Raw genomic sequence first — 24,564 nt, forward strand, 5'->3', positions numbered from 1 at the left:
GCCAATTAAGTGAAGATAACTTCTTTGTTTATACATTGTGTTGCTCTGCAAAACTGAACTGGAAACCGTTAACTCAGCATGCGGCAGAAAAGAATCTGGTTTTAAGGTTTTTTGATTAATCATTTTACTGTTTTCTTGACTCTGTACACAAGAATATTAATTTGTATAAAAGAAAAGAACTGATAAATATTTATAAAATAACAAATTTGGATCACAGGCTTTCTTCACCTTCTGCAGTATAGTAAAAAGAATATGTATACACACATACACCCTTTAATTCTGACATTAGTACATTAGTTAAGGTTACAGGTCATGTTCTATAATTTTGGGGATTTATTTTTTTCCAAAAATGGTGTTTTTCCTCTTTCTGTTACATCAAGTGTATTTGAAAAGAGGTTTTGTGCCTCTTTTGAATATGTCTCTGGTGGTAAAGAATTATAAACAGTTTTATTGACATTGTTGAATGGAAGAAAGGAGGTTTTTAACAAGGGAAAGCGAAACTAGCAGTCAATGTTTCGGAATGCTATGGACCCATGACTCCCTCCTAGCTTGCTAATGTTCACCTGTTTTAGTCTTCTGCCTTGATGGTGCATCTTGGAAACCCCATTTGTTAAGTGGTATAACAGCAGATGCAGGGCTTGATTACTATGGCTCTGTGCATTTCTATCATGCCAGTTACTATAATCTTTCCAAAGTATAAAAGATATTGCAAAATTATGCATGCTGTTTGAGTGAATTCACCCCCTCAGCCCTTCTCCCAAGCCTGCACTGAGCTGCCTTTGGGGATGCAACACCAGGATCAGGAGCACACATACATGCTTTCTGTATTTGCAGAATAGAGTGCCTTAGCCAGGCCAGAGGTTTGCGTTGTTGTGCTGCTGAACCAAAGTTACAGATATTTGTGAGAAGTTTCCTTTCAGGTTATGTATGAAAAATTACCATTTAGACTTGTCAGAAAATAAGTTCCCTATGATTGAAGGGATATGGGATGGAAAATATTAACAATAACTGGATAGAGTGTGCTGCTGCTGCTGTTGCTGTGATATTTTATAACATAAGTTATCTCTTACTGCAGTGCAGTTTGAAATTGCCAGAACTTAGTGTCTTTCCTTCAAAAATAGTAATAAAGTTTATAGGTTTTATTTTTAAGGACAATAGAAATAACTTTGAAGTAAAAATTATCTATTTTTCCTTGCCATTTCTGTTATAAGTGAAATGCTTTTAATCCCAGTTTTGAAAAGGAAGTGGCATGCTAAGTGTGCCCTAGGATGTTGTAGCACTGCTTCTGCTTCTGATCCACATTTATTCTCTTGCAGAGGCATTGAGGAGAGGAAGTGTGTGTCTAGAGTTGGGTACATTCTAAATAGACACCAAAAGAGTATTGATTGTACTTGGAGCTTGAGCATTTGGGGAATATACACAGGAAAAAGTCATAGTGCCCTTTTTTTTGTGTGTGTCTTTTTTGAGACGGGGTCTCCTTGTAGCCCCAGCTGTCCTGGAACTCACTATGTAGACCAGGCTTGCCTCAGACTCACAAAGATCCACCTGCCTCTGCCTCCCAAGTGCTGGGATTAAAGGCATGAGCCACCATGCCCAGCTGTAGTGCTCTTTTTAAAGGGAAGGAAAGAGACCACTTTTAATGCTCTGAATTTAGAAGTTTCCTAGGTGCTTACTTTTTAAAGGACTGGTTTATTTTGTAGTCAGTCAGAAAGCATATGAAGGTACCTTGCTTCCCAAAGCAGACTCTGACTCCATGACCCATGGAGAATAAAAGATAATTTGGAGGTGTTTAAATCAAAGGCTACTTTTCATTCTTTGTATTTTTGCTGGGAACCTATTTGTAATTCTTCTCCTAAGCTTCATGTCAACTGGCCACCACCTAAGACAGAAATAGTTCTCTGAGGTCTGGCTTTGTTGCCTCTAGATCTTGCCATATTCAAATCTTGATTGTCTTAGATCTCTTGACTGCTAAAGACCAACAGCTGCCTCAGCATGGACAGTGAAGCTCTGGAATGGAGCTTTTGACTTTGGGTCTCCAGATAAGCCAAAACCAGAAATCTTTGGTTGTGATGATACCTGTGTTCAGAGTGGCCTTATCTTGACTCAATTCTGGGCTTGATCAAGCACTCTATAGGAAATCTGTGAAGTCAGACCAGAATCTTCTTTGTCCCATGAGAAGTCTTTTTAGGCAGCATTTCCTTTCTTGAACACCCTGTGGGTGAGTAACCTAAGTTAGCTTCCCCTACTACAACCTTCAAGGAAGAATTTTAACTAGTATGCTACATTCAAGCACTTTGACATGTACATGTAAAGAGACAGTCTTAACAAAAATGGTGTTAGATTAATTGCTGTGAAACTTGAATATGGGATGCTCCAGGAATTCTTAAGAAGCTAGCATAAATTTCTGCTTTTCTTTTAATAATTATGTAACACATGATTTTCATATTTTAGTTTTCATTCTCCAAAGTGGTACAAATGACTGACATCATGACAGGCAGTTGGTTCAGGATATGTGGTGAATCATGGCTGTCTAACTTTTCCAGAGAAAGTGGTGATGTGTTTATCTCTTTCTTGCATGGCACCAAGGGAATTGGATTTGTTGGCTGATTTGTTTCTAGTGTTTCTACAGTACAAATAACTGTAACCTTACTTTTTAACCTGCATGTCAGTAGTATGCTTTGCTCTTTAATAAACAAATATTTAAGAGAGAGTAAACTAGCTGGGTTTTGTCTGTTTTTAAGCAGGAATATGTTGTTTATAAGACATTTAACAAGTTTACATTTAGGGTAGCTTTCGAAAGGAGTTTTGCTATTTAGAGTACTCTCACAGGTATCCGGAGCAAAGAACTTTGGTTCATCCAGTGAGGAAGGCTGGATTCCCAGAATTGAAAGTGCCATACAGACTGGCTTTAAAATATTTAGCAAGGGCTTGTCTCTCTAGGAAAATACATTTGGGCAGAAGAGAAAAATTGCTCTGGGCTTTCTTAGACCATTAATGTTATTGCCCTTTTCAGAGAATCATTCTTAGAAAGCTGGGCCAGTCAGAGTAGTGATGTTTTTATGGAGATTGGATCTTGGTCATTAAGAGTCTAAGTGCTGGCTACATAGACACTAAAGACAGTGCTTGCTGCAGCAGCACTAAAGCTTGAAATCAGAGACAGTACTGAACACCTGGGACTGACTAAAAGCTGCAGATGTCTTATGTCACTTTGGCCAAAATCTTTTAAGCAATTTCTTTGGGTAACAATTAAAATAAGAACTGATTTGAGGTTTTTACTAAACCGTACACAATCTACCATAAATTCTAGATTGTGATCTTTTTGGTAAGCACTTTTTTTTTTAGTAACTAAAGAGAAAAATCCTTGACCTGGAACTTAATTTAGTTAGCATTTGATGTAGCTCACCACTGTAGAAATAGCCATTTCTAATCTGTATGAATGTCTGTTCATTAGACCTTGAGCGTCAGAGCTACTAAGACTACTTGTCATATATTTTAATTTAGGTTATTTGGTTTGGGTCCTCATCAGAACCATTAGCCATTCAGGAAACAAAAACCCCAGCTATGTATAATTATTTTCTCGTTTCAAAATTTCCCAAGAAAGCAGAATTCAGTATTGAAGTCCAAATTCCAGTTAATTTTTTTTCTGGACAAGGGAAGACAATAATCACAAAGGTACGAAGAGGGGGCATCTGCCCTTTCCCTTCCCTCCTAACATAATAGATTGATGGCCAGTTGGAGAAAAATAAATCGCTACTTTTCTAAGGCTTTATGTTCTATGCTAAGAATAGGTAGCAGGAATTGTGGCCAAGTCAATTCCTGAGTTTAGTTTGGCCCTGTTAGAGTTGGCTCCCTGTAGTCTCCTGAAACTACAATTGCATTCCTTCTCAGGTACCTAGAAACCACCACCGAAGCCAGTGGTGTATTTACTGCAAAGAATGAATATATGAGACAAGAAAGGATGTAAAATCTTTTCCCTTTCAGGAACTTTAAAATTTTTTATTTATTATTTTTATTTTATGCATATGCGTTTATTGCCTGCATGTAGGTAAGTGTACTGGTGTGGTACAATGCTGGCAGAGGTCAGGAGAGGCTGTCAGATCCCCCTGGGACCAGAGTTACAGACAATTGTTAGCTGCCATGTGGGTGCTGGGATTTGAACCTGGGTCTTCTACAAGAACAGCCAGTGTTCTTAACCACTGAGCCGTCTCTCCAGCCCTCAGGAACTTTAATTGAGCATATATGTAGCTGGCCTATATAGGACTTGCTGTATTCATAGTAAATAATGTAGCATTTATTTTATCTGGTTCCATGTGCTCTGTCTGTATATACACATATTTAATATGCATACCTATTCTCTATCTGTATGTATGATAGTGTATCTACATGGAGTCTAGTCTTGATTATTAGCCAGGTGGTAACCTCAGAGCACCGCTGCTTCCTGTGGACTTAGTGTGCACATGGCCACATCTGAAGCCACTAACCCATCTGGAGTCACAGCTTTTCCTCCTTCCTTTCTGCTCATTTCAGGCCTTGAGAAAACCCTTTAAATATGTCACTTTCCCTGTCCCTTTCATCAGGGATCCTGTGAGCCAATAAGACTGGTTTCAAGAATGCTGGCTGCTCCCATCGGAATTGAGGCCCCTGGGTCTGCATTGTGCTGAGGCCACTTCTGGTGAGGAGGCAGGTTTGGGAGCTGTGTGCCAGTGGACTCCATGGGGAGAATGCACTCCCCCGGAAGCTGAGCTTGGCAAGCTTATATTACTTTGCTGGAATGCTTGAAATCTCGTGATTGGATATACAGTAGAATGCTCCAGGGCGTTTGGATGTGATCTTTGCATTATCTATGTTGCTGTTCCCTGCTGCTAGTCCAGATAATCAAGACCTGACTGATTCTTGCCACTGGGTTCTAGAAGCCTTGACCTTTCAACTGGATTTATGTTCCTTTCTGCTGCTGTGAACTCCAAAGTAAAGCAGTAGGTTTAGTTTTAAATTGTTTAATTCTTTTATGGCTAAATATTTATTGTAATAAAAGTAAAAGATTTTTTAAATCCTTTTGTTTTCAAGCTGTCTCTTTTGTTCTTCTTGGTAGGCACAAAGTGGTGGGAGCTGTTTGGAAAACTTGTCTTGAAGCAGAATGTGAAGGCTTTGTTTTAGTGGGATTTGTTTAGTTTGTTTTGAGATAGACTCTTAACTCCTGCTGACCCCAAACTGTGTCGTAAAGGATTGTAGCCCAGGTGACCTTGGATTTCTGATCTCCTTGCCTCTATCTCTTGGAGTGCTGGGAATACAGGCCAGCGGTACTGGCGATCCAACTGAGCTACATCTCTAGCCTTAAAAAGGATTCTGTTGCTGTTATTCTGGTGGTTGTTTATTTTTGGTGTAGAAAGACCAGCTTGTTTTCAAAGACCAGCCTGGATGTGATATTTCAGAAACAGTACCAGACAGATGGCAGTAACAGCACTTCCTAATTCCCTGAGGAATGGACAGTGTGTATGTGTGTGTATATATAGACACTGGGCCTTGCTTTCCACAAAAGCCTATTGACCCATACTCAGCTTACTTAGACTTATATAATCAGAATTCCCATTATCTGTCTCTGCCTTAGAGAATATTTTCCAGTAGTGATCAGAGTATTTCCCAGCCCTAGAAGTGGGCATTTAAAATTTTGTTTTCTAGTGACAGATTTGAAGGTGAGGAAGAATCATCCTGTCACTCCAGCCACTTCTAGAGCTGTGTGCTCTTATTTTCTCTGCCTGCCAATGTCTTGCTTGTCCTAATAGGCATTCCCTTCCTTCTGTCTACAATCCTCAAAGCGCCTAGCAAGTCCCTGACATTCACCAGTAAATGCTATGTAATGTTGCTTGGGTCCACAGAACTCAGACTCGGCTCCCAAAGTGTCTTGTTCTTTGTCTTACTTTTATCTTCCTTCCCTCCCTCCCTTCCTCTCTCCCTCCCTCTCCCCACATAAGAGCAGGGCCTGGTGATGCAGGCCAATAAACTCAGCTATTCAGGAGTCTAAGGCAGGAGGCAAGTTCAAGTCTGAGATATATAGCAAGCCCCCTCGCCCACCCCCCCCCCAAAAAAAGGAGAGGCTGGGAAGATGGTTCAGTCTCTAAAGTTCCTGGTGCATAAGCACAGGTACCTGAGTTAGGATCTCCAGCACTCAGGTAAAGCAAACACAAGCAATTCTCTGGAACTCACTGGCTAGCCAATTTAGCTGCATTGATGAGCTTTCTATAATAGCGAGTGTGCACAGAGGAACCCACATAAAGTTTTGGTTAGGAAAAAAACAACTATCCCAGTATTGTAGAAGCAATAAATCCCATGAAACTGCAGATGCAGCCCCCATAGGACGGTTCTGCTTGGTGTAGTTAGCAAGAGCAAGGGGAGTGTCGGCGAAACACAGGGTGAGCAAAGGTCAGCTAGAATAAAATGGAGTCATTTTAAGATGGAGAGTGATTTTTGGTTCTTTGGTTTTCTTGGTCTTTTTGAGACAGGGTCTCCCTGTTGCTTCAGCTGGCCTGAAACTTACTATGTAGACCAGGCTGGCCTAGATGTCACAGAGATCTGCCTCCCAGGTCTAATTTATGTCATTGTCCCCCCACCCCCAAATGCTCTTGAGTATAGGTCTGTCCCTTGGCACCTGGTCAGCTGCCAGGTGTCACATTCTTAAAGAAAACTGACTCTACCTCTCCTAGCAGATATTAGTTGCCAATAGATCCTCAACTGGGACTGGGGTTTCTTACCCGCCTCCCTGATCCATGCTGGGTTTTTCTCTGGCTTGGGCTTGCACAGGTCTTGAGCATGCTGTCACAAGTACTGGTCATATGTACAGCTATCCCGTTGTATCCAGACAGCATGGTTTCCTTGTCTTCATCCAGCCACTGGGGCTCATACAATCTTTCCACTCCCTCTTCCACAATGATTCCTGAGCCTTAGGAGGAGAGGGTATGATATGGGTGCCCCATGTAGGGTTGAGCACTGTGTAGTTTCTTGTTCTCTGCACGTGACCAGTTGTGGGTCTCTTCTAATCTCCATCTGCTGCAAGACGAAGATTCTCTGGTGAGAGTTGAGAGATGCATTAACTATGGGTATAACAAGTCATTAGGAGTTGGTTTAATGCTATGTCTATTTAGCAGAATAATAGTAATAAGTTCTCACCTGTCTCTTGAGTAACAGCTCATTCCTACTTCTCATGGTATCCTATTCACAGTCACAGACAGACAGACACACACACACACACTTCCCTCCTCATGGATGGATGTTAGAAACACTAACCAGAGCCATGAACCCTACTAAAGTTTAGAAGCTGAGGTTTACAAAGGAAAGAGATTTAGCAGACATCCCTAAATCCTAGAAGCAGTTGCCCCTCTCCCTCACCTAACCTGCATGTGTGTATATTCACCATGTTCGTGCAATGCCTTAGGAGGTCTAAAGAGGGTATTGGAACTTCTGAAACTGGAGTTTCAGATGGTTGTGAGCTACTATGTGGGTGGCCTCTGCAAGAGCAGCAAATGCTCTTAACAGCTGAGCCATCTCTCCAGCCTTGCAGCACTTGGACTCTTTAGGCTGTTTTGTATTTTCTACCACTTGTAGACTTAACTGATGTGGAAAATGCACTCATTCATAGGGAGGAAAAAACAAACCAAACCACTCCAGGTTGGCCTCAAACTTACAGAGAGGCCTCTACCTCTGCCTCTAGAGTGCTGAGATTAAAGGCATGTGCCATTACACACAGCACAAGCATGGGTTGTTTTGTGTGTCTGTACCCACCCACCCCCACCCCCGTGCTGGTAATTAAACTAAGGACCTCACACATGCTGGGCAAGCTCTATACCAGTGTGCTATATTCTAAACCCATAGGCATGGCTTTAATTATTAACAGTATTTTTCAAAAATATTTTGATATTTAGCGTGCGTGTTTTCGTGTTCCTGTGATTGCATGCCAGTGCATTTGTGTGGACAGCTTGTGGGAGTGTTATCTTCTTCCACCATGTTGATCCTGGGAACTAAATTTAGGTCGTCAAGCTGGAGGCAAGAGCCCTTACCTGCTGAACCATCTTCTGCCCAAGAACATTGTTTTTGTTGGCAACGGGACACAAAGATGCCCAGGGAATAGTCTGTATTCCCATTCTAGCAAACAAACCATTCTCCACCCACCCCCTCTACTTTTCTATAAGTAGTGACTGCAAGAGTGGTGGGATTGTTCTAGGATTCAGGCCTACTGAACACAGCTGTACAGGACAGCAGTGGGTGTAACTTCGGAAAGGCTCCGAGTTCATATTCTAGAGATGGGCAGAATGCATCAAGTCGAACCTCAAAACTGGACAATGAACCTGGAGGCAGTTGTAGTTCAGTTATTCTACACGCTCGTGAGGAAAGGACGCCACTACCCTGACTCTAGTTCAATGTTTTGAATATAGCAGGTGCGCAGTTATATTCGAGGAATGTGACTTTTAGGAATATTTATTTGATGAATGAATGATGAGTTGGTTATACTAGTCAGTGATGAAGCGCGATTCAGTCCAGCTCATTGGTTGAGACTGCATCGTCTCCGTTGACACGATGCCAGCGCTTCGTGGGGTCAGGGCAGTCCTTCCATGCCCACTTCAGATCAGTTAAAACCCACAGCAGGAATGCAAAGCTCGCAGGACCTCGGTGCGCGTGACCAGAACGGCTGCGCGTGCAAACCCGCCAGCTGCGGGTCAGGTGACTGCTTTTCCCTGGCAACGGCTTGTTCCTAGCAACCGGGCGGCAGTCCAGGCCCAGCTGCGGGTGGGCGAGAGAGGATGAATCCGTCAGCTGCCCTCGGGGTCCTAGAGCAAAATGGGGATGAACACTCAAACGCTCCGATTCTTGGGCCCTCGGTACATTCGGATGATCCGCAGGAGCGAATCCAGGCCCGGCGCCTGCGCATCGCTGCGCGCCAGGAAGCCCGGAGGCGGTGAGCCGGGATGGTGATTGGGGAGAAGGGGAGGCAAGAGCTCAGAGCGCAGTGCCAGCCTCGGCTGGATAGGGGCCCTGCGGTTAGGGGTCCTATGCCCTGAGCGTTCTTCCAGAATGTCCAAACAGATATTAAAACACTCGTAATTACCCAACACGACTGAGAGCCCCGGAAGATTCCAGACCTGCCCGCCGAGGTCTGCATCCCTCCAGCCTTCCTCAGGTGTGTTTCCCAGCAGACCTCAGCCATCACTAATGTTCTTCTCAGTGGTGCACCTGGTGTGACAGAAACTCTCATTCCTGAAGGGTCTGCGACTCTGATAACTGTACCCGTCTCAGGCAGGAGTGGCTGTGCCTGCCGGTTCACAGCCCAAGCAGGTGTCATTCCAACCTTGTCAGGCTGGTTTATCTGGGATGGTAGAGCAGATGTCACCTGAAATCACAGGCCCACTTCTGCATCTCTTTGGACTGTGAATTGATTCAACTGGCCAAATCGTTTATTGTATGGGACTTTATGCCTGTGGGTCCAAGCACCCCCAGAACCTCTGAATGGTGCATCACTATGATGCCATCCATGTAATGTAGGGGCTAACATACTTTCTCAATATAAGAGCAAACGGTAAATACTTTAGGTTTAGGGGATTATTTGGTCTCTGACACCAGCTGCTGAACTTAGACATGATTGTGTTCTAACAATCTGAACTTCTTGTGATGTTTGTGTACTTCAACAAAGCCTTCTTTCGATTTAAACAACAATAAACTTTATTTTTAGGGCAGTTTTAGAACCACAGCAAACTGAGCAGTAAATAGAGCTCCCATATACCCCTTGTGTCCACACCTGTCAGTCACTGTCACCTTAGAGGGCACATTTGTTTTCTTGTTGATGTACCACTATCACTCAGACTCCATAGATAAGTTTAGTGCTTACTCTTGTGGGTTTGGGTAACTTACAGTGACCTATATCTATCATTACATGTCTTTCATGGTTGTACATCAAATGGTGGGTGATAATTGTATTATACAGGATATGTTCATTACCATGAAAATCCTCTATGCTCTTCTCTGTTCATCCTATTCTTTTTTTTTTTTTTTTTTTTTTTTCCTTTTTGAGACAGGGTCTCCTTGTAGCCCAGCTGACCTGGAACTTACTAAGTAGACCAAGTTGGCCTCGAACTTTACAGAGATCCCAAGTGCTGGGACTACAGGCATGCACCACCATGCCCAGCTATCCTAGTCTTTTTTTTTTTTTAATCTAAAACAAGATTTATTGCATTTCATGCAGTTTGAAGTCCATGCAGCAAGGGAGACTAGCACAATAAAAGGGGGTGAGAGCAATGCAAAGTGCTAGCCTCCTTGGATCTCACAGAGAAGGGCTAGAATGAAACCACCTCTCCCTGTGCGGACTGAGTTCATCTCCCACATGCAAAGAATGTTTCCATGGCCTCTGGCTGCACAAAGCTCTGGGGAGGAGTGGAGAGGAATGCTGGTAGAAATGGATCCTAACTGGTTCTGGGAACAAGGGGAGCAGCTATTCCAAGAGTCAGGAAATCCTGTGCACCCCTAGGAAGGAAAAGACCTGCTCCTAAAAAGAAGTGGCAAGAACCCAAACCAGAGACACAAATGGACAAATATTTCTTCAACCATACTCTTGAAAATGCCATAATTATGTTATTTAATATTCTCATTTCATAGCATTGGACACACATGCTCAATATATTGAAATATTGATTCCTTGGAGAAAAAAATGGACAAAAGGAAATAAAAAATATTGCATCTTTCTGTTGTAGAATCTCGGTCCCTAGTCACGGGGCATAGTGCACCAATGCCCTAGCCTGCAGGAGGCACTGAAGTCCCCGAGTCCTCTGGTGAGGAAGGCTGTGCCCCCATCGCCTGGGGCTGTATGGCAAAATTGTGTTGGGTGTCCTTGGCCTTGCCAACTCAGGCCCTCAATCTCCGGTCACCTGGGGGGTCTGCCCTTTGGAGGGCTGGCTGGCTGACTGGATGAACATGGACTGGGCGAGGTCTTGGCCAGCAGGCATGGTGACTTGCTGGATCTGGTAGAGCTGCTGTCCGTCTGTGAACTGGCTGAACTGCTGCTGTCCTTGCTGGACTTCTGTCTGTGTGATCTGCTGGGCGTTGGTGGCAAGTGTCTGGATCTGTCCCTGAACGACTTGGGTGCCTGATACAGGCTGGGCTAAGCAGATATACTGCAGCTGGCCGGCATTCAGCTGCACTGGGATCTGCTGGATCTCTCTCTCCCTTGTTAGTGATGATCTGTTGCATCACCTGCATGGTCTGTCCAGTGCCACTCTGGGCCTGTTGTGCTTGACCCTGAGGCTGGGCCTGCACTATCTGTACCTGCTGACCTTCTGCAACCTGCATTGTCATGGGTGTGGTCTGGCCTTGCTGGGGCTGCACAATGATGATCAGGCCAGGCTAGATGGTGGTTGTGGAGTTGGTGGTCTGCTGGCCTTGCTGCTGCCCCTGGACTTGGACAGCAGTGGGCTGCTGAGCCAGCGTGAAGTAGTACTGGATGGGCTCAGCAGGAGTCACAGACTGGTTCACTTCCTTCTGACGCTTTGGAGGTTTCAGTTAATCTCTTGGAACAATATCGATGAGAAAGTCAAACTGATCAAATTTTGTAATTGCCACAGTGGTATCATTCCTCTGAAGAGTATGGCGTTTGTTATCCTCTGTGTGGATCCAGGCTCGAAGAGTCAGCCCCATGACAAAAATCTGGGCTGCCTTGGCAAAGAGCACAGGGGCTTCCACACTGATCATCTTCACATCTTCATCCAGTTTCATTATCTTAATATGAGCCAGTGGGAGTTCCTGTACTCTGAAATCTTTCACTGTTAAGTTCCGAATTTCTTCCATGACGCGAGGCCAGAAGGACTGGAGGCTTTGCTGGGCATCACTCCTGCTGGTACCACCAAACCCTCCTTCTGTGGACATTTCGGTCACGGCCTCGCCTCCTGAGTCCAGAGAAGAGCAGCAGCTGCCCCTGCGCTACTGCAGCATCAGGCAGTGTAGAGGCCCCGGGCGCGGTGGAGAGGAGGGGGAAGCGTGCGTCACGAAGAATGGAACCGGCGCAGAGAGATCCCAAGTGCTGGGACTACAGGCATGCACCACCATGCCCAGCTATCCTAATCTTAAAAAAAAAAAAAAAAAAAAAAAAAATTAGTGGGCTGGAAGGAAAGATGGCTCAGCAGTTCAGAGCACTTGTTGGGTTGGGTTGCCCACAACTGCCTATAACTCTAGCTCAGGGGATGCAACACCCTCTTCTGGCCTCCTTGGGCACCTGCACACATGTGGCACACACATGTGACAGACATAAATGTAATTTTTTTTTGTCTTTTTGAGACAGGGTCTCCTTGTAGCCCCAGATGCCCTGGAATTCGCTATGCAGACCAGGCTGGCCTCGAACTCACAAAGATCCGCCTGCCTCTGCCTCCCGAGTGCTGGGATTAAAGGTGTGCACCACCACGCCTGGCATAAATATAATTTTTTAAGTTTATTTTTCATTTATGTGTATGAGTGTTTTGCCTGCATGTATTTAAGTGCACTACATGTGTGCAATGCCCATAGAGACTAGAAGAGGGCATCTGATCCCCTGGAACTGAAGTACAAGCTGTTGTTAGCTGCCATTCCGGTTCTGGAAACTGAACTTGGGTCCTCTGCAAGAGCATGCAGTGCTCTCAATCACTGAGCCATCTCTCCTGCCCCTATATACATATACTTTAAAAAAATCATTTAAAAATGCCGAATGTAATGTTGCAAGCTTTTAATCCCAGAACTTAGGCAGTGGAGGTAGGTGGATCTGTGAGATTGAGGCCAGCTTGGTCTACATAGTGTGTTCCAGCCAGTTCTGGCTCCAGGGAGACCCTGTCTCAGAAAACAAACCAACCACCAACCAAACAAGCAAAAATACTTTAAAATGGTAAAAAAAAAAAAAAAAAAAATCAGCGGGGCATGGTGGCACATACCTGTAAACTCAGCACTTGGGAGGTAAAGGTAGAAAGATTGCTGCAAGTTTGAGGGCTGTGCTGGATAGCTTTAGTGTCAAGTTGACACACCTGGGTTGAGTGAGCCTCAGTTGGGGAATTGCCTCCATAGGACTGGCCTGTGGCCATGTCTGTGGAGCATCTTCTTGATTGTTGAATGTTGTGGGAGGGTCAAGCCCACTGTGGGTGGTGCCACCCTGGGCAGGTGGGCCTGTGTTGCATAAGAGAGCAAGCTAAGCAGGGGCCAGGGGAGCAAGCCAGGAATCAGTGTTCCTCCATGGCTTATGCTCCAGCTCCTGCTTCCAGGTTCCTGCCCTGAGTTCCTACCTTGGGCTCCCTGATGAACTGTGATCTGGGAGATGTAAGATAAATAAACCCTTTCCTTCCCAAGTTGGTAGTGGTCAGAGTGTTTTGTAACAGCAATGAAGAAACAAACTAGGACAAAGGCAATCTGGTCTACATAGTTCTAGGACAGCTAGAAGTATATCATGAGACCCTATCTCAAATATAAAATGAAATAAAACAAAATAGGGGCTAGAGCGGTGACTCAGTGGTTAAGAATGCTTGCTTGCCAGGCATGGTGGCAGAGGCCTTCAATTCACATACCCAGGAGGCAAAGGCAGGTGGATCTTTGTAAGTTCAAGATCAGCCTTGCCTGCATAGTGAGACCCTGTCTAAAAAACAGGGGAGAGATGGTATCTCCCAGAGAGATGGCTCAGCAGTTAGGATCACTGGCTGCTCTTGCAGAGGACCCAGATTTGGTTCCCAGCACCTATGTGGCTGCTAACAATGGTCCATAACTCCAGTTCCACGGGACTTGATGTCTCATCTGGTGACTGCGGGCCTTGCACATATGGGTGCACTTACTTGCATGCATGCAAAACACTTATGCACATTAAAAAAAAAAAGAATGCTTGTAGCTCTTGGAGAAGACCTAAGTTCAGTTCCCAGCACCCATGTTGGGCAGCTCACAATTAGCTGTAACTCCAGCTCCAGGGAATTTGTCTAAGTTACTCTCTATTGCTGTGATGAAAACACTGACCAAGGGGCTGGAGAGATGGCTTAGTGATTAAGACCACTGGCTGCACTTGCAGAGGACCTAGGTTCAGCTCCCAGAACCCACATGGTGGCTTAGCTGTCCATAACTCCACTTCCAGGGGAATCCAACGCCCTCTTCTGACTTCTGCAGGCATTGCATGATATGGGTGCACTTACATATATTCAGGGAATGCACTCATACATATAAAGTAAAAATAATAAAACATTTTTAAAAAACACTGATCAAAACCAACTTGGGGAGGAAAGGGTTTATTTTATCTTACATCTCCCAGGTCGCGGTTCATCATTGAGGGAAGCCAAAGCAGGAACTTAGGGCAGGAACCTGGAGCACAGACCACGGAATGTTGCTTACTGGCTTTCTCTTCTCTTGGCCTGTGCTCAGCCTGCTTTCTTGTACAACATAAGAGCACCTGCCGGAGTGGTAATACCCATAAGAGGTTGGGCCCTCCCGCATCACTCAACAATCAAGAAAATGCCCTACAGACATGCCCACAGGCCAATCCAATGGAGGAAATTCCTCATTTGAGGTTCCCTTTACTTAGGTGTGTCAAGTTGACAACTGTAGCTATCCAGCACAAGATCCGATGCTCTCTTGCCCTCTTCTGCCCTCTGCAAGCACATGCACACACATGAAATACACTCAGATACACACATAAGTAAAAATAAATATAAAATAAAATGGTAAAAATCATTTTTTGCCTGAGACCCATATAAAAACAGGTGGTGGACTAGATTTGGCTCACAGGCCATTGTTTGCTGACCTGATGCAAAAGTCATTGTGGTGTTCTGTGGGAGAATCAGAAAGCCCTGATCTACTGAGAATATCTTATATAAACTAGGAGAATTACCATGGCCTGTGTGCATATGTGATTTTTGGTTCCGTGTAGATGTGGAACCTCCTTGATTCTTTTGGAAGGGTATAGAGGATTGAGTTTTAAAAAATTTCACTCTAACTAGCAGCCACCCACTTTCCTTGGCCTATGCTGATCTATTCTAGAAAAGATTAAGACTGCTGTTTGGCTGAGCTTACAGTAATTGATAATCATTTTCTAGAACCAATCCAGGTATTGGAAGTGCAAGACCTTGAGTTAATGGAGGTTTGATGGCGGGGGGGGCACCACTCCTATATCCCCACTGTGTCCCTGGGGCTGTAATGTTTTTATTGGCTCAGACACAGATGCAGGGACATTCATTTGGCCTCCCCTCCTATGAGAACTCTCACCTATAGGCCACAGACTTAATGTGGGGGTTCTCCAACTTCTAAGTAGTTAATTCCATTTTTTTAAAAATTTTGTTTGATTTTAGTTTTACTTTCTGTGTATGAGTGTTTTGCCTACATTTATGTAAGTGCACCCAAGCAGTCAATGCCTATGGAGGCCAGAAGAGGGCATAGAATCCTCTGGAACTGGAGTTATGAGTGGTTGTTAGTCACCATGTGGATGCTGGGAACCAAACCTGGGTCCTCTGCAAGAGCAGCCAGTGCTCTTAACCACTGAGCCATCTCTCCAGCCCTAGTTAATTCCATTTTCACTTGAGTGACTAGAAAAATGCCCCCACCCTGGCTGAGTCCACAGATTCAGATCCTCTACATGGAACTTTGGTGCTGTGTACCCTCACTCTAATTGGGTATGGCCGTGATAATGACTTGGATCTCTAGATATCTGTGGTAACTCAGATCCTGTTCTAATTGTCCTAAAAAATGTCTGAGTATCCCCCTTTCTTCACTAAGAGTCCCCTGATTGACTGTAGGTCCTCCTGGGGATGAGCTGGGAGCATCTTTACAGTATATATTTACCATTGTATTCCAGGTCCTTCCTCCTAGAAACCCTGCCTCCTCTTTAGCAAATAGATTTTGGGTATGAAAACTGGTATTGAGGAACTGTTCAGGAACTGGATGAGGTGTGACCATCCTTAGCATGTTTGTTGCTACTTTCTTTGGCTAATAGATGAGCTGGACTCTTGCCTGCCCTTCTGTTTGGCTCTAAATTTTGTCGAATTTAATTATCCTCTAATCTCTCTGTGAATCACACTCTTGGCTGTTGTGCTGACCTTGGCCATGGTACTCAGGATTCAGTGATGCACAAGACAAATATGAACATTTTCCTTTAGGAAGTTTATATTCTAATGATGGAGACAGGAAAAATTAAAGTGACAAAATGAGCAAATAGTGGTACAAATATGAGTTTTGACAAGGACCCTAAGGGAAGCAAGGAAGGGGAAAGTGGAGAATAATGGATGTGGGAACTAAATATTGGCATCTGGGAAGGGTGGTTTGAAGCATGAGAAAGAACCAGCTGTGTAAGGAGGTAGACCGAGCATTAGGTAATATTAAGAAACTTATTGGCTGTGATAATGTCTGAACAAAATAAAGGCTACATTCTAGCTGGACATGATGACATACACCTACCACCCTAGTAGTGCTCAAGAGGTAGAGGCATGAGGATCATGATTTCAAGGCTAGCCTGGGCTACATAGTGAGACCCTGTCTCATAAAAGACACTACATCTTTTAGAGGTGCATATTGAAGTATTTATAGCTTGATGACGTGATGTCTTGGATCTGCTTTGCTTAGTATATACTAGCTCCTTTCTATAGTCCCAGGATGGGAAGGACAGAGAAAACAGGTTGCCCACGTATGGAGGACTTTTGAATGTGGAGGACAACTATTACATTATTTTTAGTCTTTTGTATATGCAAATTAAATGTTAAAAATAAAGTCAGAAGTAGAGGGCTGGAGAAATGTCTCAGTGGTTAAGAGCACATACTGCTCTTCCAGAGAACCTGAGTTCAATTCTCACCCACATCAGATGGCTCACAATTGCTTGTAACTCCAGCTCTGGGGCATCTGACTCCTCTTTTGGTCTCTGAGGGCACCAGCACTCACATGCACAAACCCCCAGACACATACACATGATCAAAAAGAAAAATCTTTAAAAAAAATCTTAAAAATCCCAGAGCACCGGTGTGGGCTTCTCAGAGAACAGTCATAATTAACTGTCTTAGCAGTAGACATGGATACCATTTTGGTGGCTCTAAAGTTACATCTAGGATTACTAAGAAACCTCTCTGTCTCTCTTTTTCTTTCTTTTTTTTTTTTTTTTTTAAGACAGAGTCTCCCTGTAGCCCCAGCCGGCCTGGAACTTGCTATGTAGACCAGGCTGACCTCAAAATCACAAAGATCCACCTCTGCCTCCCAAGTGCTGGGATTAATGTGTGCACTACTACACCTGGCTGTTTTCTCATTTTTGACAAATGAGGTCATAGAGTGACTACAGAGATGCCTTGATACAATTATAACCTGATAAGATAAAATCAGCCACCATTAGGGTTGCATAAGGGCTTAAGGCACATCTTTTTGCTGTAAATGGGCTTTCTGGTGAGGTTCCTAGAAAATGTAGGTGAATAGCTGGAAAAGGAGAAAGGCCTTGGTCAAATGCTGTTCATTCTCAGCTGGCAAAAGGCTTCAACCAAAGGTAGGGGGCTTGAGGGTGCTCCTTTTCCTTCTCAGGTCCATAATTTCCCTGTCTTTCTACCCTGTCTCAATATGTCATTCAGAATTCTTTGTTTTTGTTTTTGTTTTGTTTTGTTTTGTTTGGTCTTTTTGAGACAGGGTCTCCCTGTAGCCCCAGCTGGCCTGGAACTCACCATGTAGACCAGGCTGGCCTCAAATTCACAGAGATCCACCTGCCTCTGCCTCCCAAGTGCTGGGATTAAAGGTGTGTGCCACCACTCCTGGCTATTTTATTTTTTTGAGACAGAGTCTCATGCAGCCCAGGCTGGCCCAGGCTTGTGTCTCCTACCTCCACTTTCCGAATACTGGGATTATGGATGTGCACTGATGTAGCTTCAACCTTCCAGAAAATTTTACTGAGACTAAGAACCTGTGAATGGGACTCTATGCCCCTGATGACAATATATCCTGAAGCCACCCCTTTTCCTCCCCTTACCTGCTCTCTCCCTAATCCTTTCTCTTCCAAGGTAGCTGGGATTGTCGTTGGGATTATAAATGCAGGTCACAGTGCCCAGTTCAACTGGCTTTTTTTTTTCTTTTGAGACAGGGTCGCTCTCACTATGTAGCCCAGACTGGCCTTAAACTCATGATCTTCCTGCCTTGGTCTCTAGAGTGTTGGAATTCCAGGCCTGTGCCACTATGCTTTGCTCTCAGCTGACTCTTCATATTGCTAGAGATTATCCTCCTCTTTTTTTTTTTTTTTTTTTAGAATTCAAATATTTTTGTATTTTAGATTTTCAGGTCACAATTACCCTGTAAATCATCTCTTTTTATTATCAGTGTATTAAGAGTGAGCCGGGGGAGGGGCAGAAGAGGGAAAGGTGGTTAATTGGCACGGTGGAGATGTCTTGGCCTCTTCCTGCTTCATATTTTTCTTAGAAAATTTATTCTGGCACAAGCAGTGAGTTTGGTTAGAAGAAATTAAAAGGCCACAGTCATAGGATCAACAGAGTATTTGGAATAGTAAGTTAATAATGAACACTGTATTTTTTGTTGTTACATGCTCTGAGTTATGATATTTAAAAACTCACCTTAGCTTTAAATTTGCTTTGGCTAATGCTCATCTGTTGATGAATGCTGTCAGTTTCCCTTATCAGTATGATCTAATTTGAAGTATCCTTTTCCATTGCCTTGGAAACAAGACAACAGTTTAACCCTCTTCCATTTTTGACTGTCCAATGGTTGTGTATACTTAGTTATGACTAACCAGTAGCTACAAACTTCAGGACAGAACCGTGCTTTTATGATTGTACTCATCTCACAGCCTTTTGTTACTACTCAACGAAAGAAACGGAGGCTGTTAAAATGTTCCCCAGGGAATGAAATGCTGCCTCTCACCACACTGTTCCATTGTACTTTGCTTTTCAAAAATACTTTAAAAAGACTGGTGGCCTGTAGTCCCAGCACTTGGGAGGCAGAGGCAGGCAGATCTCTGTGAGTTCAAGGCCAGCCTGGTCTACATAGTGAGTTCCAGGCCAGCTGGGGCTATAAGGAGACCCTGTTTCAAAAAGACCAAAAAAAAAATGTTTTTAAAGTAGTTATCTGTGGTTTAGTGTTTCAATGATGTTATAAAAGGGGAGAAATGGAGATTTTTTAAAAAGCTTTAGGGTTTATACTGAGTACAATATTGTATAACTGTATTAATTCAACTGTAAACCTAAAAATTTACAGCCAATTTTGAAAGAGATGCATCTTAGCTCTGGAAATTGTTATTGAATATGTCAATGCTGTTGTACTGAAATGCTTCTTCTAATTATATGGTTATTAAATAAATAATTTTAAAAGGGGGGAAATGTGTGCGTATGGAATCCGAGATGCCGCTTTCACTCACCAGTTTGTTACTTAACATGTGCCACACGACAGCCTGCACATGGGAGTTTTCAGAATGGTAAGCATGACTCTCCTTATTCTTTTGAAACTGAGTATAGTTTTTTTTTTAAATCATATGTAGCCTTTATTACTACTGATGTAAATATAGTTATATCTAGTCTGGCCATGTAATGCTAGTTATCTTTATTTTGAAACAATTTGATGTTTTCACTTGACATTTCTGGCTTTCCAATCACATTGAAAAAAGTAGGAACTATGATTATTGTTCCTTGTTTTTTTAATTTTTATTTTATTTATTTTAAATAAATAATTTATTGAGAATTTCATTCATGCATATAAGGTGTTTTGATCAAATCCATGCCCACTCCCTCCCATCCAGCTCCTCCCATATCTCCCCATCACTTTTTTCTGATAACTTTATGTACTATTTCTTCTTTGATTTATTTTTATGGGACTTTTGCCTACTGTAACATTCCCCCCTCTGAAGAGGTAACCCTAAAATCTTTTAAGGACTAGATAAAAGCTCCCAAATACTTTAGACAGTTTTGGCCTTTGGAATGGAGTATGTCGCTAAGAGGCCCAAGGACATTGTGAGTTTTAGCCAAGAAACTGGATACTTTTCTTTGGGGTCTTTTTACCCTAACTGCCTAGCCAATTCCTACCTCCTATTCTTATTATGCCATCCTCTGAAGGAGTTACCCAAATTACCAATAGGGAATTGGGACCCAGACCGCTCTGGCTTCTGAACCATGCTAAACAGGGACGCAGGGTGAGGCAATTGGAGTACCCCTTCATTGGGTCTATATAAAAGACTCCAAAATTGCATAACTCTTGTCTCTAAGGGGAAAAGAAAGTCCTTGAATCCTGAATAGGAGATGTGAAGAAGTAAAGGCAAGAGTAGTTAGCATTACAAGTTCTAGACAGGGAACTAGAAAAAAGTCAGAACAGGGCGAATTTCAAATGTTCATATGAGAGTCCATTGGAATTCCTTGACAGGGGCTTCCAAAAGGATCCCTCTATTGGGTTCCTCCTCATTTTTCTTTTGTCTTCCAAGGCTGGACTCTAGAGTGATGGATTCAGGATTTGCTTTCAGGTATTTTGATAACTGTTGGAGTGGTTAGAATCAGTATCAGTTCCCTCTCAAAGACTTCTAGATGGGGGAGAAAGCAAATTTATCCATCATTTTAGAACAATAGTGGTTGTCTCCCTTAGCTACAGGTGGGCACTACAGTATTGCAGACCAAGATTTGAAGTCTTACATCTGAGCAGCACTTTCTGGTTAGGAACAAAATCATCAATGGGAAATAGTTGTCTAAATAACTTTTTATATAGACTTAAGCCTAATGCCTGAGAAGTGTAATCCCTTGAACTCTTAAAGAAATATACTGGGGGTGGGTGCTGCTGGTCAGGTGGTGGGAAGGTTTTATTGGAGCCAGGCTGACAGAAAGCAGTTGGCTCTCCAGGTCAGCTGTAGAATGGTGTCTGTTTCAGCTCTGATGGAGGAACTGAAGTCTGTAACCGATGAGCTCCATGCAATAGACATCCAAATGCAGGAGCTTACAGACTGGCAGCAAGAGCTCCTTCAGAGAAAGTCAGTCCTGACAAGGAAAATCAAGCAGCATTTAGAGGATTCTGACGCTGGGGCAAACAACGACTGCGACTCTTCACCCGCAGCTGCATGGAATAAAGAAGATTTTCCATTGTCTGGAAAAGTTAAAGATGTTCTGAGAAATGTCTTTAAGCTGCAGAAGTTCAGGCCACTTCAGCTGGAAACCATCAATGTCACAATGGCTGGGAAGGAAGTATTAATTGTGATGCCCACCGGAGGTGGCAAGAGCTTGTGCTATCAGTTACCAGCACTGTGCTCAGATGGGTTTACTCTTGTGATTTGCCCACTAATCTCTCTCATGGAAGAACAACTAATGGTTTTAAAACAGGAGTTTCAGCTACCAAGTTAAATGCTTCTAGTTCTAAGGAGCATGTGAAATGGGTTCATGCTGAAATGGTGAATAAGAACTCACAATTAAAACTGATTTATGTGACTCCTGAGAAGATTGTGAAAAGCAAAATGTTTATGTCGAGACTAGAGAAAGCCTTTGAGGTGAGGAGGCTGAATTGGGTCACTGTGAATGAGGCTCACTGCTGCTAGTGGGAGCACTAATTCAGACCTGATTATAAGGCTCTTGGTATCTTGAAGTGGCAGTTTCCTAACACTTCACTGATTGGGCTGACTGTTACGATGACCAATCACGTTTTGAAGGATGTGCAGAAAATTCTGTGTGGAAAATTGTCTTACTTTTACAGCTTCTTTCAATCGTCCAAATCAGAAGCCCTCAGGCGCGGAAGATTTTATTGAGGACATTGTGAAGCTCATCAATGGATGGTACCAAAGGACAGTAAGGAATCATATTCTGTTTTTCTCAGATTCTGAACAAGTTACAATTAGTTTGCAGAAATTGGGCATTCGTGCTGGTGCCTACCATGCCAATATGGAACCAGAAGACAAGACCAAGGTTCATATCAGATGGTCTGCCAATGAACTTTGGGTTCTAGTGGCAACTGTTGCATTTGGCATGGGAATTGATAAGCCAGATGTGAGATTTGTTATTCACCATTCAATGAGTAAATCCATGGAGAATTATTACCAGGAGAGTGGGTGTACAGGTCGAGATGACTCAAAGCAGACTGTATTTCGTATTATGGCTTCGGAGACATCTTCAGAATCAGCTCCATGGTGGTCATGGAGAAGGTGGAGCAGCAGAAGCTCTATGAGATGGTGTCCTACTGTCAGAACATGAGCAAATGTTGTGTGTTGATAGCACAGCACTTTGATGAAGTGTGGAACACAGACGCCTGCAACAAGATGTGTGATAACTACTGCAAAAATGTTTCCTTTGAGAAGAAGAACATAACGCAGCACTGCCCAGACCTGGTCAGGATCCTGCAGCAGGCAGAGGAGCTGAATGAGAAGCTCACACCACTGAAACTCATTGACCCCTGGATGGGAAAGGGCACCACAAAGTTGAGAGTGGGCGGCGGCACCGCCCCCGGGCTTCCCGGAGAAGACTTGGAGAAGATCGTGGCTCACGTCCTTCTGCAGCAGTATCTGAAAGAGGACTACAGCTTCACAGCCTATGCCACCGTTTCCTACCTGAAAGTCGGGCCTAAAGCCCACCTACTCAACAGCGAGGCCCACGTGGTCACTGTGCAAGTGAAGAAGCCGGTGCGGGGCAGCGCCAGGGCTTCATCCTCTGAAACTTGTCAGTCTGAACAAGCTGATGAAAAGGGGGAAGGAAAGCATTCAGGTAGCTTCCAGAAGTCTGCAAACACCCTTCAGCCATCTGGTTCTAAGAGCATGGGGGCCAAGAAAAGGAAGCTTGAGGATGCCCGAGTGTTCCTACAGCATTATTTTTATAGTTAATCAACGGTTTGATTTTTAAAAACAATTTCATTTTTTTCACATATAAAGCTATATTTTCCCGGCATATATCTGAAGATTTGAGAATTCAAGACCTTTTGAAAATTTGAGATTAATAATTACATTTTATGGTATACAGGGAAATATAAGTCCTCTATGTAAAATTGTTTAAATGTAATATATTTAAGAATAAATTCCTAACTGCTCTTAAAACAAAACAAAACAAAAAAACAAATATACTGATGACTTTACTCTTTGGTTATACTTTCCTTTTGGGTGTTTAAGATCATACAGTTGGCCCAAATAAATCAATTTATTTTTACACTTAAGGTCATTGGAGGATCTGTTCCTCAGGGGTCACATGGGCTTGGGAGGAGCTCCTGGCTCCTTTCTTCTACCAGTTCCATCTATGTGAAGGTAAGTTAAACGTCCTGCATGACCACTTGGAAGTATGAATGAGATGTTTCCTCTGAGTTGACCCTCCTCTTTGTAGACTGGACACTGGTTCAAGTCCATCTTGTGGGGTCTCCATGTCCTCCCTGAATAAGAGGACAGGTGACTCACCACAATTACAGGACATTTTGATAGATGTCCCATAGTCCCCTGGAACTTAGCCGACCTTGGAGGGCAAGGGGCAAAAACTGTCCCTCTGACCACATTAGTATAGGCCTCAAACTATGGCTGTTAGAACATTCAATAAGTTTAGTTCCACCAGTCTGGTACTTTTAATTATCATGTGCTGTGTACGTAAGGCTTGGGTAAAAAATCAAATATTCTCAGATAAACCTTGACTAGCTATATATCCCCAGCATTGCTCTTTGTGCTCAGAAAGATTCTGTGTATATTATTTTTGTCTCATCTTTTATATATCATAACAAACCTAAACAGACTTTATCACTTGCTTAGGCTTTCTCATTTTTTCTGTCTATTTTGGAAAATATCTCCATTCCAATATCCTTTTAACATCTTTTACATTCACATTTTCTTTTTTAAAAAAAAATAATTATGAGACGTAATAGCATTAACAAATAAATTTTCCATCTGTTATGAGACTTCTTTTCCTGGGGATGCTAAGCAATGCTTATTCCTTTTCAAGGTTCTAGTGTCAAGCCAATGTTGGATTAAAGTTTTACTGGGGAACCAATGAATTTATTGAGCTTACTTACCGAGATAACTGAGGGATTGCTGAGGTGTATGTATGACCTGAGGGTGTATGCGCACTGGATAGCCTTTACCCAGCATGGGTCATGCCTTCTCTTCTTAGCCTTCCTCAGATTGTATAATTTAGCCCTCCCCAAATCCAGGAGGCCGTGTGTGATTAGGGTCAAATTACATACAGTTGGCTGGGAAGAGTGGCTGGACACTCTGGTGAGGGTCCAATGACCCTGCTTGACCCTCCTTTAATAAATCAGCACAATCGTCAACAAGCCCAATTGTGACTATGTTTAGTGATCAGGCTCAGCTGAAGTTGTGATGATGATAGTTTTTTTCATGCAGTAGGGACTGCTGTATAGCATCATCTTATTAAAAGGACCTGGAATTTAAAAGGATTTGGTGCTAGGATCCACATACTAGGGAAAACATATGTCGTTTGTTTTTCTGAGTCTGTGTTACTTCACTTAGTGTAACAGTTTCTAGATCCATCCATTTACCTGCAAATTTCATTATCTCATCTTTCTTTACTGCAGAATAGAACTCCATTGTGTAAATATACCACATTTTAGTTAACCACTCATCAGTTGAGGGGCACTTAGATTGCTTCCATCTCTTAGCTATTGTGAAAAGAGCAACAACAAACA

At 43.2% G+C, this 24,564-nt stretch overlaps 1 protein-coding gene and 1 pseudogene across 3 annotated transcripts in view; one reads left to right on the top strand and one right to left on the bottom strand.

Moving 5' to 3' along the window:
- Positions 1-8,670: 8,670 nt before the first annotated feature.
- The window catches only part of Drc1 (dynein regulatory complex subunit 1), a 76,811-nt gene continuing 60,917 nt past the window's right edge, over positions 8,671-24,564 (top strand). The window contains exon 1 of one of the 2 annotated variants that reach the window (XR_003849827.1): positions 8,671-8,944. Coding sequence is in view for 1 of the 2 variants with exons in the window: in XM_008835000.3 (XP_008833222.1) it covers positions 8,790-8,944 (155 nt within the window). In the remaining variant the exon portion in view is untranslated. The remainder of the gene's footprint in view (positions 8,945-24,564) is intronic. The other variant, XM_008835000.3, reaches the window with a different exon arrangement.
- LOC103735662 lies at positions 10,201-12,076 on the bottom strand (annotated as a pseudogene). Its single transcript, XR_001872481.2, has one exon. The product of XR_001872481.2 is annotated as a nuclear transcription factor Y subunit gamma pseudogene (transcript).

Source organism: Nannospalax galili, unplaced genomic scaffold (genome assembly GCF_000622305.1).
Source record: "Nannospalax galili isolate Female #2095 unplaced genomic scaffold, S.galili_v1.0 scaffold517, whole genome shotgun sequence".
Classification (NCBI taxonomy): Eukaryota; Metazoa; Chordata; class Mammalia; order Rodentia; family Spalacidae; genus Nannospalax; species Nannospalax galili.